General features: G+C 35.9%; 1 protein-coding gene across 4 annotated transcripts in view; it reads left to right on the top strand.

Moving 5' to 3' along the window:
* cdk18 (cyclin dependent kinase 18) overlaps positions 1–14811 on the top strand; it is a 75713-nt gene that overhangs the window by 36634 nt on the left and 24268 nt on the right. For 2 of the 4 annotated variants that reach the window (XM_043251400.1, XM_043251399.1), the window contains exon 2: positions 721–856. In XM_043251400.1, coding sequence (XP_043107335.1) covers positions 739–856 — 118 coding nt within the window. In that variant the 5' untranslated portion in view covers positions 721–738. Of the gene's footprint in view, positions 1–720; positions 857–9894; positions 9935–11091; positions 11129–14811 lie in introns of those variants that run through there. The other 2 variants (XM_043251403.1, XM_043251401.1) reach the window with 2 other exon arrangements.

Here is a 14811-nt window from a genome sequence, read left to right as displayed (position 1 = left end):
GAATCACTCATTTAGACAGAGACCCGTTGCCACTTATGGTTTTAATATTATATATTTTTATTCATTACGGGTCTAAAGTACCAGCACAAAAATATACTCTTTGTTTAATATTGTTTAATTATCGTTATTAACATACTTCCCCAAAATACAGAGAAATGATTTAATATCGCACACCCCTTGCAGGAAAGATACAACAGATCTGTTGTTATGGATCCACCCCATGAAAAAGCATTGCCTAAAGGTTGCTCCTGTTTAGCTCATGAATTATACCGTCTCAGATTGTTCTCCAAAAAATTGCCCTGGGGAAAAAAAACAGACACAAATAAGTCAATAGCTGACCTTCAGCAAGAGTACAAAACGCTACAAAATGAATGCAGATGGCAGGTGAGATCATGAGAAACATTTGAGTTCATTACTGAGATCTCTAACTTTTGATTGCAGACCTGTTATATTGGAGTTTTTGTGTACACAACACCAAACTTGGAGCTCTGACAGAGCGTAAAACAGCAAGCGATGCCAGAACAGAGGAAAATCTCTCTGAAAAGTTGTAAATATTCAATCTCAGATCCTTCAGTTAGATTTTAAAAGACAAAAACACAAGAAAGCCCAATAACATCATGACGGATTTCATGCGGAGAGCGCACCAAAACAAACAAAATCTTCTCAAATAAAATAACCTACACATTAGCCTAACTCACGCTGTTCTTGCATCCTCCACAGGACTTCTGGTCCAGCGACATGAATAAGATGAAGAACTTCAAGAGGCGTTTCTCACTTTCTGTGCCACGAACAGAGACGATAGAGGAGAACGAGTTCACTGAACAGATAAACCAGCTCAACATCCGCTGCAATGACGGTACGGCTTTGCTTTCGACATTTGCATCATCCATTCAAAGCACAAGAGTGTGACGTGAGAATTGTGAAACCCACTGATAAAAACAAGGCTAATGTAGTTTACCATAAAGCTCATACCTGGTGCAGCTACTACAGCGATCAGATGCTTCTTTTAGTAACTCACTTGAATCACATACCATTGCTTTATCCAGGAAGTCGGTTTAAATCTATGAAGATGTGCACCATGTAGCACAATGAGAAAAGTAGATTCAGTGGTTTCCAACAGAGGTCAAAATAAATGAGGAGAAAGGTAAATATTTACGATGATCAAACTATCCAGCAATATTCGATTTCTCAGAGGATGCCCGAGTGAAAAAAAAAACAGGATGGCATTAAAGAAATAAATAAATTCTGTGAAAAACACACGCACCTGACCTCCTGTGGGACAACTAGTCCCATCCAAACAGGGCTTTAGTCTATAATCCCACAATATGAACGGTTGTATTTAATTAATTTCATGCATAATCAAGAATCTATAATAACAAAAAACATTTAATCCTACTTTTGGCATCTATGGTTTGTTTCCTTTGTTGTGGTCTTTTAGATTAAATAAATATAGACTAAAAAAAAGTGTAAAAAAAAATGTAGATTTATAAAAAACATGAATCACATTATCTTTGCATAACATGATGGATCAACGTGTGAAACTGAATATTCAGAAATACATTATGATAAACTAAAATAAAACTATATGAGTGCTGTCAAACACTGTGCGTTAACTCAATCAACTTGCACTAATATACACACACACACACACACATACATACACATATACATATATATACACTTATATACATACATATATATACACACACACTCCCCTCTTTTATTTTTGCTGTAGACTGAAAACATTTGGGTTTGACATTTAGCAGGTAAAAGGCATTCTCTACAGGGTTTAAGTCTGGAGATTGACTTGGCCAGTCTAAAACCTTCCACTTCTTACCCTGATCTCTCCTTTGGTGTTTTGGGTCATTATCATGCTGCATGATGAATGAGCTCCAAAAAGTATGGTTGCATCTTTCTTTAAACGGGCAGACAAAATGTTTCTATAGACTTCAGAAAGAGTTCGTTTTACTGATGCCATTATGTGCCACATCATCATTGAAGATTAATGAGCCCGACATTACCTCCACTGTGTTTCACAGGTGAGCTTGCGTGTTTGGCATCATGAGCAGATCCTTTCTTTCTCCAAACCTTAGCCTTTTCATCACTTTGTTAAAGGTTAATCTTTGTCTCATCAGTCCATAAAACTTAGTCTTCTGGTGTAGCCTCTGTTCTTGTGATCATGAAGTCTTCTGCTAACAGTAGATTGTGATACCTTCACTCCTGCCCTCTGTTGCTGATTTCGCTTACAGTTGTTTTAGGGTATTTTCTGACAGCTCTCACAATGGTTGAAACGGCTACGGCCAATGAGTTGCAATGGCTCTGATTGATTTTCCTTCTCTGTGCTTCACAATTGCTTGTTTTTCACCCATAGACAGCTCTCTGGTTTTCATGTTGGTTACACGTCTGAACTATAAATGCAGTTTGAACAGGCAAAACCAAATCTGAAACTGAGCGTAGACATTCAGTGCTAATTATTGTTTCATTGTATTGTATCAGTTTTAAGTTTGTGCATTTAGTCTTAAAGAGGTAGCAGCCTAGAAATACCTACTTCTGTCAGGTCTGCTAATCAAACAACATCACAGCTCAATCAAAGATTAATCTGTATTTTACATGTGTTTTACACTTAATTATTACATTTCTGCACGTGAATTGTCTTTAAAAAGCCTATAGTTTTATGTTATAGGCTGTTCATCTATACTATACTAATTTTCCCATCTGTGACTCAAAATCCATGGTATGATATATAGACACACACACACATATACACTCACACATTTTTGTTGCTTGAAATAAATTCAAATATATGTCAGATAACTAAATAAAAAGTAACAATTAAATTATACTAAATAGTACTTTAACAAAATCACATAAAATAAATACAAAAATAATTACTGAAAACATACAAATAAAAGTTTCATAACAAGTATTTTAATATATTTATTCCTACTCATTATGACTGAATTACATTTAAAAATGATTTAAGAATAATACATCTGTGTTCTCGTAAAGTAAACCAGAGACATTCCAAACCTATTTTACATCCAAAACATGATATACTCATGAGGCAAAAAAGATATTCGACCACATAAAAAACAGGGAGGGCCATTTTATCCAGGGGAATCAGTGAAACTGATGCATTGCAAACAATAAAACCAGGAATATATATTTAAAAAAGTAAATACTGTCAGTTTTGAAGCATTAACGAAAGTCAACTGAGGCTACCTTTCGCAATTTCGAAGCCTTCTGGATTGTTCTTAAATGCAAAGAAATCTCACCAAGAGGCCAGAAAAATGAGTGGCCCATGAGAGTTTGATAATCTCTCCAAGAGATGGAAGAGAGATGCATCTAGCGGCCTGCGAGGACCTCGGGGGTCAGAGCCGCTCCAGAGAAGATGAGGAGGAAACAGGTTTCTGACCCTCCAGCGTCCTCGCTCTTCGTTCACAGTGGTGCTTATCTTTGTGCCTACATTATTAATGCAGTGGTAATAGTACAATTCTGCTCCGCTTTCTGGCTCTATGGTCTTAACGCCTTCTCAAGTCAATATTAAATCGAATTTCAAGGGAGAGACTACAAGCATGACCACTTTAAGAATTTAAGACTCTGTCAAAGATCTGCAGGGGTTTTCACACACCTTCGGTCTTGCAATATAAATCGATAATGCTTGTTATTGGCCAGTCTGTATCTTGTTTTAACCCTAAAGAAAGAGCTTTTATAATCTTTATTACCAATCAACTTTATCAAGAACAAAAAAAACAAAACATTACAAGTAAAATCTTCATTGTTTGTGTGTGGATGGTAGCCCTGGCTCCGTTGTAGAATAATAGTATAGAAAAAAGCCACAATTAAACCACAGATTTGTTCTCCAGATATTTAAAATTACAAATCGTATTTAAATCATATTTGTAGCTAAAGCTACAAATGTTCCCTGCAATTAAATATTTTAGAAATTAAGAAATTATTCATATTTAATCATGAATCAAAAAGAAATATTGATTTCTACAAAAAACATTAGGCAGCTCAACATTAATAATATTATGTTTCCAACATTAATAATAAGTTACATAATAATAAGTTAAAATTCACTGGAATAAATTCCATTTTACAGTATATTCAGACAGAAAGCAGTTATTTATAAATGTCATTACATTTCATAATGTTTATATTTTTACTGTGGGTTTAATCAAATATTTGCAGCTTTGGTGATCGGATCATTTAAGGGTCAGGCTTACTGACCTCAAAATGCGACTTCCTAAAAATTCGGCATTCGGCAACAAGCACAAACCAAATTCAGGTCTTAAAACAGTCTTAAAGAGATAGTTCACCTAAAAATTTTTATTTGAAAAGTGACAAACATGGAAGCGTAGATGTTAGAGGTAAGAATAAGTTGACAGGTTGAAAAGTAAAACTTTGATAAAAGGCAAAACTCTGGCTGCACACGACCGAATAAACTCATACTAAGAAGCAAAACCAGGCGACGAACCCTTGGTCTGTGGCAGGATGGGGATTTGGACCTGGATGCATTCTGGGAACAAAACATTTGTTTGGGGAGCAATCAGGCTCCTCAGCTGTCTGTCTGAGGCAGCTGTTTCCACAACGCCCCATTTTTCCCCCTCCACGAACCAGCTGCTCCCATTGGCTGATGGGACAGCACGCCGTTACTTTCTCCACCCCCGGGAGACACGGCAGCGACGGAGACAGCTGGAGCAGGATGGGGTTTGGAAGGAGGGAGAGGATCCGAGGACAGGCGGGGAGGAGACGCAAGAGCGCTTTTCTTCTATTTACCCCGTCTCCTTCCCTCCAGCTGCAAATGAACCTCCAAGCCAAGCGTGGCGGGAGGGCCGTCTACGGGTCGGATGGAAAAAGCGATGAAAACGCCTTGAGAAATGGAACGCTTCGTTCCAATTTACTCGCCCATATACCTAAGATTATTAGAACTCAATTACCGCAAGGTTAATGTCGAAGAAACCGATCCAAGTCACGTTAGGGAGTCAGACCTCATGTTTTCTCCTTGCCAGTATGTCTACCCCTATTATCTCATTATATGTGTGATGTATCGCTGATCGAAATGCAACAGAGTCATTCTCCATGGAGAGGCGCCCATGATGGAGCCATCATCCAAATGTTAGCCCAGTCCTTTGGTTAACAAGTGCTTCTCGATTACCACAAAGATGTAAGCTATATTTAATGATAATGCTTACAAAATGGCTTTTCGACAGATTCCTTGGAGGGTTCGAACATAATTACAAACCCAGAAACACCCACACCCACACACACACACTAAATCTCATTGAGTAGTTTATTTTGCAATGGATGAATGCAATGTGTGTTGGGCAGAACTGAAAGGAGAGGCATCTCATTTAGAGACAGCCATCAAAATAACCACCAGCTGTCCGTGTGGCCCTCTGGCTAGGCATGAATAAAGAGTGCGCTCATTTCCGATGAAAAACGGCAAGGACTGCAGTGTCTGGATGGTTTCGCTCAGAGGTACGAATCAAAACAATCATACGAAGACCACAACAAGGAACCAGGTGTTCAGGTGCACATCAAATAGCTTATATTCAAGCGCACGCGTCAGGAGGAAAATAACTAGACCAAAAACGACTTCAGGGCCTTTCACAAAACTCATGTTTCCCATGAATTCTGTGGAGCAATAAAGTAAAACAGTTACAAAACAGAGCACAAAACTGTGAGGTTAAAAAGTTTGGGGCAAATTTAACTGCGTGCATAACTCTATTTAACTTATTTTTTTAAACTATTATTATAAAGGAACCGTATAAAAGTAATAAGTGAAATTAAAAGCAAATTGATCAATCATTCAAATTTGGTCAAATAATTTTAAATTTTCAAATAATTTCAGGGCGCATCAAACTGATCAATAATGACAGAAAGCCTTTGTACAATTATTAATGTCTTGTAAATTTCTAATAAAATTTCTATTTAAGTTTAATCAGATAATTAGGAAAAAAAACACTACCACTGCTTCCACAAAAAATAATAACAAATCTTAAACTCATCGTTAAGTGACTTTTGTTGTCCAAAAAGCATTGCATTATATATATATATATATATATATATATATATATATGAGATATATATGGGGAAGCCCTGAAGCCCTGATAGCAGTCATATGAAAGTATCTTTAGTCTTTAGTCTTCCAAGTTCTTTTATTACTTTGTAAATGATTAGTGCTAATAGTTTTCTGCATAATCAATTACAGTCCAGCGGGTCAAAGCCTTATGACACACAATCTTCCTAATATCTAAGGATCTACTTTTAACTGGACACTAAAATCAATTCTGTATAAACAGCTGAATGTGTGGTTCACCTGTAACCCCATAATGAAGTAAAATATCACTGGCTAGGTTAACAGTAACATTAGTTTTACAAGCGTTCTCCCGTGGTTCAAACCTACAAACCTTTCAGTTACTAGCCCAGATCTTTAATCACCACCCCAGAGAAAGATTCAAGCCCACAAGGGCACAGCTACACGGCTTATCAGTGATTCACCTCAACCATTGAGCCACCTTTGTTTCAATGACAGCTCGATTTCTCTGCATTATTAATGTGTTGAGAGCTTTCGTCTCCGAACAGGGAATGTCTACTTGAAAAAAAAAAGGAAGTTAGGCCTGGAAAGAAAGCAAAGACAAATGTTTCGTTTCCTTTAATGAAAGGAGTTCTAATTATATCATCTTTTACTCACCCTCACGTCATTGCAACACACATGACCTTGTTGCAAGGCCATGTCTGAACCGATCTGTACAGTTTCCTAATATTGCACAACACCTCGAAATCTTCGCGACATAAACGAAACGAGCCGCAACACAGTGAAATTAGCACAACACAATGGAAGCTGCAACAGTCGAAACACGTCGCAACATAACGAAAAATAAAAAGGAAGCAAGCCACAATAAAACAAAATAAACACATCTCAACGTAAAAAAATTATTAAAAGAACCATTTTTCTTAGTAGGAAAACCTGCTCCAAAGAAACGTCTTGAATGTTCCTTCAACCATTGATGCCAATAAAGACCTTTTATGTTTAACAGTGTACAAATTCGGAACGACAAATAGGAGTAAATGACGATGGATGTTAGGGATGTTCATTATCTGGTTGCCTAGCCATATCACATCACTATTGGAATATCAAAAAAACCAAAAAAAAAAACCAATTCATGTTCTCACAGCAGCTACTGGTTCACCAGCAGTTTTATGCCCCCATGGGACTTATGGGATAGCTTTGATATAGATATAAGCCTCCGATACAATTCCTCAAGGGAGGTTTGAGCTCTTGGAAGTTCACTGAGATGTAGCAAGGTTCTTAATAGACCTGATACGTGTGTTTAGATGTGCAGACAGACTCTGCTGAAGCCCAATGGGAGAATGTGGTCCGGGCAGAGGGCCGTCTGAGCCCTGAGGCCTCTAAGAAATAGGACACACACATACTCCCGACATCCAGGGTCGACCGGCAGGGCAAGCGCAAATACTAGCACAGGTCCCGATGCACAGAAAGCCATTTCAGGACGGAGTGCTGGAAACTGATGGTTTCAAACGGTTAGCTGTATACGTATTGTTGTCAGGCGTATCTATTATTCCTTTTGACCTCTTCACAGACTCTGTGGAGACAGCGCAAAGGGTCAAACTACAGGGCTTCGCTTCTGTTTTTTTACTTCAATATTTCATCCAACAGCAGGTTTCCATCCAAAGTTGTGAATTTAACTTACGCGCAACATTGGAATATCACATAAAACATTCGCGAATAAGCACCATTCAATGAGTCAAAGAGAACAATCACAGACATGATGATAAATGTGTCAAAAATAAATACAGCATAAAGAGCGTTGGATAAGAGACTTACTCAGCTGCCCTAAAATAACCGTATTGGTGATTACCAAAATAAATGTTCTTGTTCTGTAATAGTTAATCCACACCAGTATGTGTAAGCCTCTTTAATCACAGTAGTGTTTCTAATGCAAAATATAATTATTGTTGAGATTTAATGGATTCAAAGATAGACCAAACAAAAGTTTATTCAAAAGCAAGTATTTGGGATCAACTAAAAAATGATTTTTATAAGTCAAATGATAACAGAGATTGTGGAAAAGTACACAAAAACAATGCCAGCAAGAATGAAGGCTGTTATCAAGGCCAAAGGAAACCATATAAAATAAAAACTATATAGAAGTTTTGTTGTTGTTGTTGTTGTTATGCGTGAATAAAGAATGTTTTATTGTTTGAGTTTGTTATTTTCCAAATATATTAGGATTTAAATGATAAATCATTGATTTTTAGTTTTAAACACATTTTTGACAGATTCATAAAATATTGTTTTTTTCTCTTCATTATGACAGGTGGTCTAATAAATGTGTTATTTAGTTAATATTTAGTTAATATTTAGTACATACATTACAGAATAATATTAAATATAATATGTGTTTATAAATATTAAAATATTTTTATATATCACAAATAATTTTTATATTTAGCATTTTTATTATGTTATATATATATATATATATATATATATATATATATATATATATATATATATATATATATATATATATATATATGTATGTATATATGTATATATATATATATATATATATATATATATATATATATATATATATATATATATATATATATATATATATATATATATATATACACACACACAATGTTATTACAAAATGTATAATGCATCTATATATTACATATCTATGAATTGACTATGAATTTTATTATTGACTATATTTAATTTGTTTTTAATGACTGAACAAAACCTATTAAAACCTAAAATCTATTTATATGTAGCACCAACCGAATATAAAAAGGAGTATGTGACAAACAACAAATATATGGCTTAGAGAACTACTGCATAAGCTACAACCTTTATTGTCCAAAACTACACAAAACACAGTATTAAGTCTTGAAATATATTGCTGTAGACGGTGGATTTGCTACAAAAGCAGCAACAGCGGTGCTTTAGAACAGAGGAATTTAGAGAAGCAACTTTATGGAGCGCCTTTACCATGCTGACAGCATAACAGCATGTTGTCTGAATGCGAAAACCCTCTCCGCGTTTATAAATGCACCCTTTTAAAGCAGCGAAGCTAAAAATATTAAAGCCATTATTAAAAATTAGAAGGAAAAATTAAACCGCTCAACCCTCTTCCGCTTTCATCTCAAAGATTCACAGCTTACGCAATCCCTCCTCGAAACCGGACACCTCAAAAAAGAAGCGGAGACAAATCTCCTGAGCGCATCCCCTCGTATTTGCTCGCCCCGCAAGCTATTTGCCTGAAACCCTCGCGCCGCATCTGGATTTTGTCGCTAGAGAAGGCCGGGATGTGATTCGACACGTACAGTAGGTAGATGAAGGATATGAAAGATTGGTGGGGAGTCCAGATTGCGGCTGGATTTCCTGGAGAGGAAAATCTCTCAGATAGAGCGGCGAGAGGACCAGAAAGAGAAAGAGCAGAAAATGACTCTCCTGCTACGACCCCAATTACCACAGAGGAGATCAAAGAGCTCGCTTCCACTGTGATATTTAAATGATGAGCCCGGATAGGGCCTCGCTTTTCATATCTGCAAATGAAGGAAACCAAGGCCCACCGCCGCCCTCTTCTTCTCCCTCGCTCGTTCGCCGTGCCTTTGTGCCGGGTTTGAAAGTGTTATATATAACGGTTTCATTCGCCGGCTGCTGAATTATAATGAAACTGAACGCCAAGCCCGTTTAATAAATTCATACGTTGTTATAGTGCAGTAATACATTAGAGCGTATAATGGTCATTCAGATCTAACATAATATTGTTTACATGCAATCATTTGCGGAATCTGCATTGAGATTACGCTGATTTGCGTGAAAAGCGGTACTGTCGCTTTAAGACTCTCAGCAGGAAAAAGTGAAAGCAGAAAGAACACAGCGCAGAAGGTACAGACATTTATCACTTAAATAAAACAATGCACTGGCTTCTAAAATCATTTTTTTGGTAATGTCCATTCAATGATTTACTTATTTGCTGTAATAGTTTTTTTAATGTAGGGGAAAAAATATTCATGTATGTGATTGATTGTGATCAGCATGTACCGGAAATTAAACAGATTTCACTTTTTGAATCAATTGCACTAGTTTGAACAGGGAACAGACTGTCAAGACAAGAGTAACATATTTTATTAGAAGCATTATTCAATTCAAATGCGTGGATGCATGAATAAATATACACGTATCTGGACAAAATGGGTGAACGTGGTGCAATAAACCATAAAAGACAGAAAAACACCATAAAGCACCATGAAAGTAGGGCGTATGACTTATGAACTAAAGTCCAAATATGAAGCCGTGTGATAGCTTTATGTATAAAACACCAATACTTCAAAACTCGAGAACCAAATCATCACTGATTTCTTTTTTGATCTGGTTAGGTTTTATTAATTCGTGTATCAGCAGCAACAGCTGTAGTAGTAGGAGTACACAAATAAAATAAAAATAGTTGTTTCAACTTGAAATAACTTGTTACCGCACTAGTCAACTTGAAATTTTAAGTTACTTAAGTGACTGGAATATTTTAGTTAACCAAACAAAAACATTTTTATTCAGTGAGGTAACAGATTATTTCAAGTTGAAACAACTATTTTACAGTGTACTACTACTAGTACTGCTGCTGCAAGGGACAAAATTTACGTAATATTAAGCCATACGAGTCTTAATATCCAGTGTTCCCGATAAGGTTCCTCTGATCGCTCTCGCTCTACTTTGATGTCATTGTTCATTGTGGCAAATTTGATGTGCGATTAATTAACCTCTACCTCATTTAATTAATTCGATTACAATTTTTTATCTGTTACCAGCCCTAATATATATATATATATATTTATATATATGTCTTTCCTTGATTTATGATGCCTCTTTTTTAATGCAATAATATACATACAGTTCATGGTCAGTAAAAATCAGATTTATGGCTGGTACTGTATTTTTTCTCAATTCCCTTGCACTGCATGTAATATAGAGTCACATGTTCTACTTCTGCTTCATTCTCCTAATTACACTACACAAGTCAACAAGAAGTTTTCTTCTCGCTTTCACAGATGAAAGTAAGTCCTACACGCTTGGAATGACAAGAGAGTGAGTAAATAAGGACAGAATTTTCATTTTTTTGGCTGAACTACTCCTTTAACCTTCACTCTCTTGATGTTTACTGAAACGCAACACCAACCAGCCCTCCAACGCTCCTCTCACTAGTCATTCTCTCAGTTTTCCACTCTTTGCCTGTTTTTTAAATTAGCATATGTGGGCTAGGGGACATTTACGTCTCTCTTAACAAATCAAGGATAGCAAAACATTTACCCGTCTTGTTTGGGCAAAACCATCCCCCGCTGCATTCCTAGGCCAGGTGTGAACATAAAATGCAATTAAATCAATATGAGAACGATAGAGAAAGAGCGAGTGAGAGTGAGAAAGAGAGAACAAACATCTAAGGCTGTGTGGGGGACCTGGTATTGAATTTCAGATCTGCTGAAAAGCAGGATGTGATATAAATATTGATGAATCAGATGGCTACCTGAGAGACAGAATAGCTATCTCTTGTTATCCGGATCCCGACACTGCCTTTGTTAACAGTCTGCGTTGTCATAGCAACAAGCAATTAAATGGCAGCATGCATTTAAACATCAGAGACAAGTTGAGATTCATGCTGCCGAACAATAGAGGAGGGAAAAAAAAGCCGGCTGTGTGTGATTGCTAGGGGAATCGAAAAACGTTTCAGAGTGAGAGAGAAAAGTTGTGAGGTACCACTAAATTGATGGTAGACAAAGGCCATGAAAATGCTGAAGTACGCTCTATACAGTATCTCACAATTCATGGGAGCTTGAAACCCAGTTTGTGCAAACACAACACGTGTATGTAATATGCAACAGTGACCTCACACTTTTTCCCACAAGCAAAAATATCCCCAATGCCATGAACAAATCAAGCTCTGAAATCAATCCCATTTCATCTAAACTTAAAAGCTGATTTATTTTAGCTTATTTTACAAATGTGTAAAACTGATTCATTCATATTTTATATTTCATTCAGTTTTAATTTTCATTCATAATTCACTTGAAGTACCTTAAGTTGTTTTTTTCATTTTAAATCTGTGTAATAAAAAAATATAAATATATACACACACACACACATATACATATATATATATATATATATATATATATATATATATATATATATATATATATATATATATATATAAAATATACAGATAGATAGATATTTTTTCGATCGATTGAAAAAAAAAAATCGATTTGCTTTAACAACAAAGAGTTTAAAACATTTTTGTAATTTTAGTTAAAGATACTATTCCTGTACTTTTACTATAAGTAACAAAATTTAAACAAAAAAAAAAAAAAAGCCAGAGACAAAATATTACAAAATCTTGCAAAATATGTACAGGTTTTAACAGTGATTACATAATATGCTGTTCATTATGATTATGTTTACGGATACCACTCCTCAGCTCTTTGTTTCTATGGTAACAGCTTCTTTTCTGATTGGTCGATATCTCATCAGTTACATATACGTTTAATTCTTCAAAGTGCATTCAGTTTTTAAACGTGCCTCATGAAGTCGAAATCGCTACAGAAAAATCAATCACCGCTTAAAACCCACAGATCTCACCGGTGGCCTGTACTTATCGCTTAAAATCGTTTTCTGAATGAAGAAAACAAATTAGACTTTTACTTTGAGATATCTACTCTCCACTGACTCCAAAAATGTAAAGAAGACCCGTGATTGGTTGAGGCCTTTGGCGTCCTCCAATCAGAAATCACGTTACCGAGTGCACATTAGGAAACATCTACTTAAATGCATTGATACGACGTGTTGAGGGACGCTATTGCTGAGAAAGTGAAGAGCCTTGAGGGTGCACTTTGCAGTTATAATCCTATTACTAATGATCTTCCACTGAAAAAACAAATTACCAGAGTATGATAGCCTTTGAATATGCAAGCGCTAACCCACCCTTATTACCTGAAACATCAAATATCACTGAACAGAATCTGTGATTCATCCTCGCAATTCGCCATGTTAATGGGGATACTCGGGTTCACCAAATAAAGAAGGGAACGGGCTGAAGCCTTAGTCTCATTATGTACAGAGAGGGAGGGAGCGAGACGGCTTTTGATCACCCAGCGAGGCCTACTCCTGCTTTCAAGGCTGTCATTGACATAAAGGAGCATTAGTGATCTTTTGTGCACCTAGAAAGGGTTTTAAAAAGAGAATGAGAGGAGGCATGAAAGACTACAACAAATGAAACTGTGAGTAAAAAAGGAGAATCTGTCCGCTATTCATTTTATTTATACTCAAAGTGACTGTTTAGCCGTTTCGTTTAACGACATCTTGTCCTTCACCGGGACAGTGACTATTATTAGTTATGTCATAGCTTTTCTTGAACAGTGACAATGTCAGACGTCCAACATGTAGGTAGCTACGTGTTTTCTCGAGTACAAACTGAATTGACTTGGGGGACAATTCCGTCATTATTTATTCAATCCCATGCAAAAAAAATCAGAGAATTCGTTGAACACAAAAGAAGATATTTGGAAGAATGTCGAAAACCAAACAGCTTCTGGTAGCCACTGACTATATGATTTTTAGTATTACATAGAATCCAAAGGCTACTTGTTATGCTCTACCGGTATTTATTTATTTGTTTATTCACCGACTGAATTGTTACAAACCCTTAAATGTGTAGGGTTGGGCGATCCAAAATTATTACCACTCTCATTTTTTTCATATCAGTCGATGTTGATGATTAAGATGATAAATGCTAAATCTTTATTTCTTTAAAAGTTAAATCTAACATTTTGCACCAAAGTAAAAGTTAAAGAAACTAGGCCATTCATTATCCTTTTCAAAATAAATATATAACTAGAAAAAAAAAATTGCTGCAATCTTAATTGCTGCATGTTCTAATGAGAGATTTTGATTATTAAGCATTGGTCTCCCATAGTAACATACATTTAAGTAGTGATAAACACAGTTAAACCCACAAACATAACACCTCAATAACATGGAAAAAATGTAACTATATGGTTTAGCCTGTATAAAAAACAGTGGTTGTCAATTGGTTTGGCCTTGGGACCCACAGTTTAAAAAACAAAGAAAATTAATTTGACAAATATTAAGGTAAGAATAATGTAATAATAAGGTACGAATATGACTAAAGTAATACAATTAAGTTGGTATAAGACACCACAGTCATTTAAACATATACAAAATGACAAAGTAATAAAAAAACATGGTATTTTGGGTCATGGAAACAACAGTTACCATGGTGAATACAATACTATCAAGAATTGTTAATAATACGTGGAAACTGTTCATAAATAGAATGAACATCATTCCTTCTTCCTACTGCTAATTAAAAAAATAGTAGTACAAAAATAAAACAATATCAGCAGTACAAACTGTAACGTGTGTAAATCGCTTATTTTTTTAAAGAAACATCGTCCAATAGTTGGAGTCTGAATAGCTTTCTCGCTTCCCTTAGAGTTTTAACAGACGCCTTAAAGCTGGCGGTGAGTTTGGTGGGGTGATTGAGAATGAATGAGAAAAAGTCACGTGAGAAGAGACACTGCCTCCATAGCCATGTGACTGGATATGACCGGCTATGTTTGGCTGTAAGTGATTCCAGCAATAAATCCTGCCTCTTATGTTCGGGCATGTTCCAGTTTAATGAATCAGCCTTGAATGAACAATATAAAGGGAAGACTGCTTATAGTATATAACTCACATTTAGATCTAACAACTAT

Source organism: Puntigrus tetrazona, chromosome 11 (genome assembly GCF_018831695.1).
Source record: "Puntigrus tetrazona isolate hp1 chromosome 11, ASM1883169v1, whole genome shotgun sequence".
Classification (NCBI taxonomy): Eukaryota; Metazoa; Chordata; class Actinopteri; order Cypriniformes; family Cyprinidae; genus Puntigrus; species Puntigrus tetrazona.
Note: the sequence above shows the minus strand (reverse complement) of the source record. Positions and strands in the feature narration are given on the sequence as shown.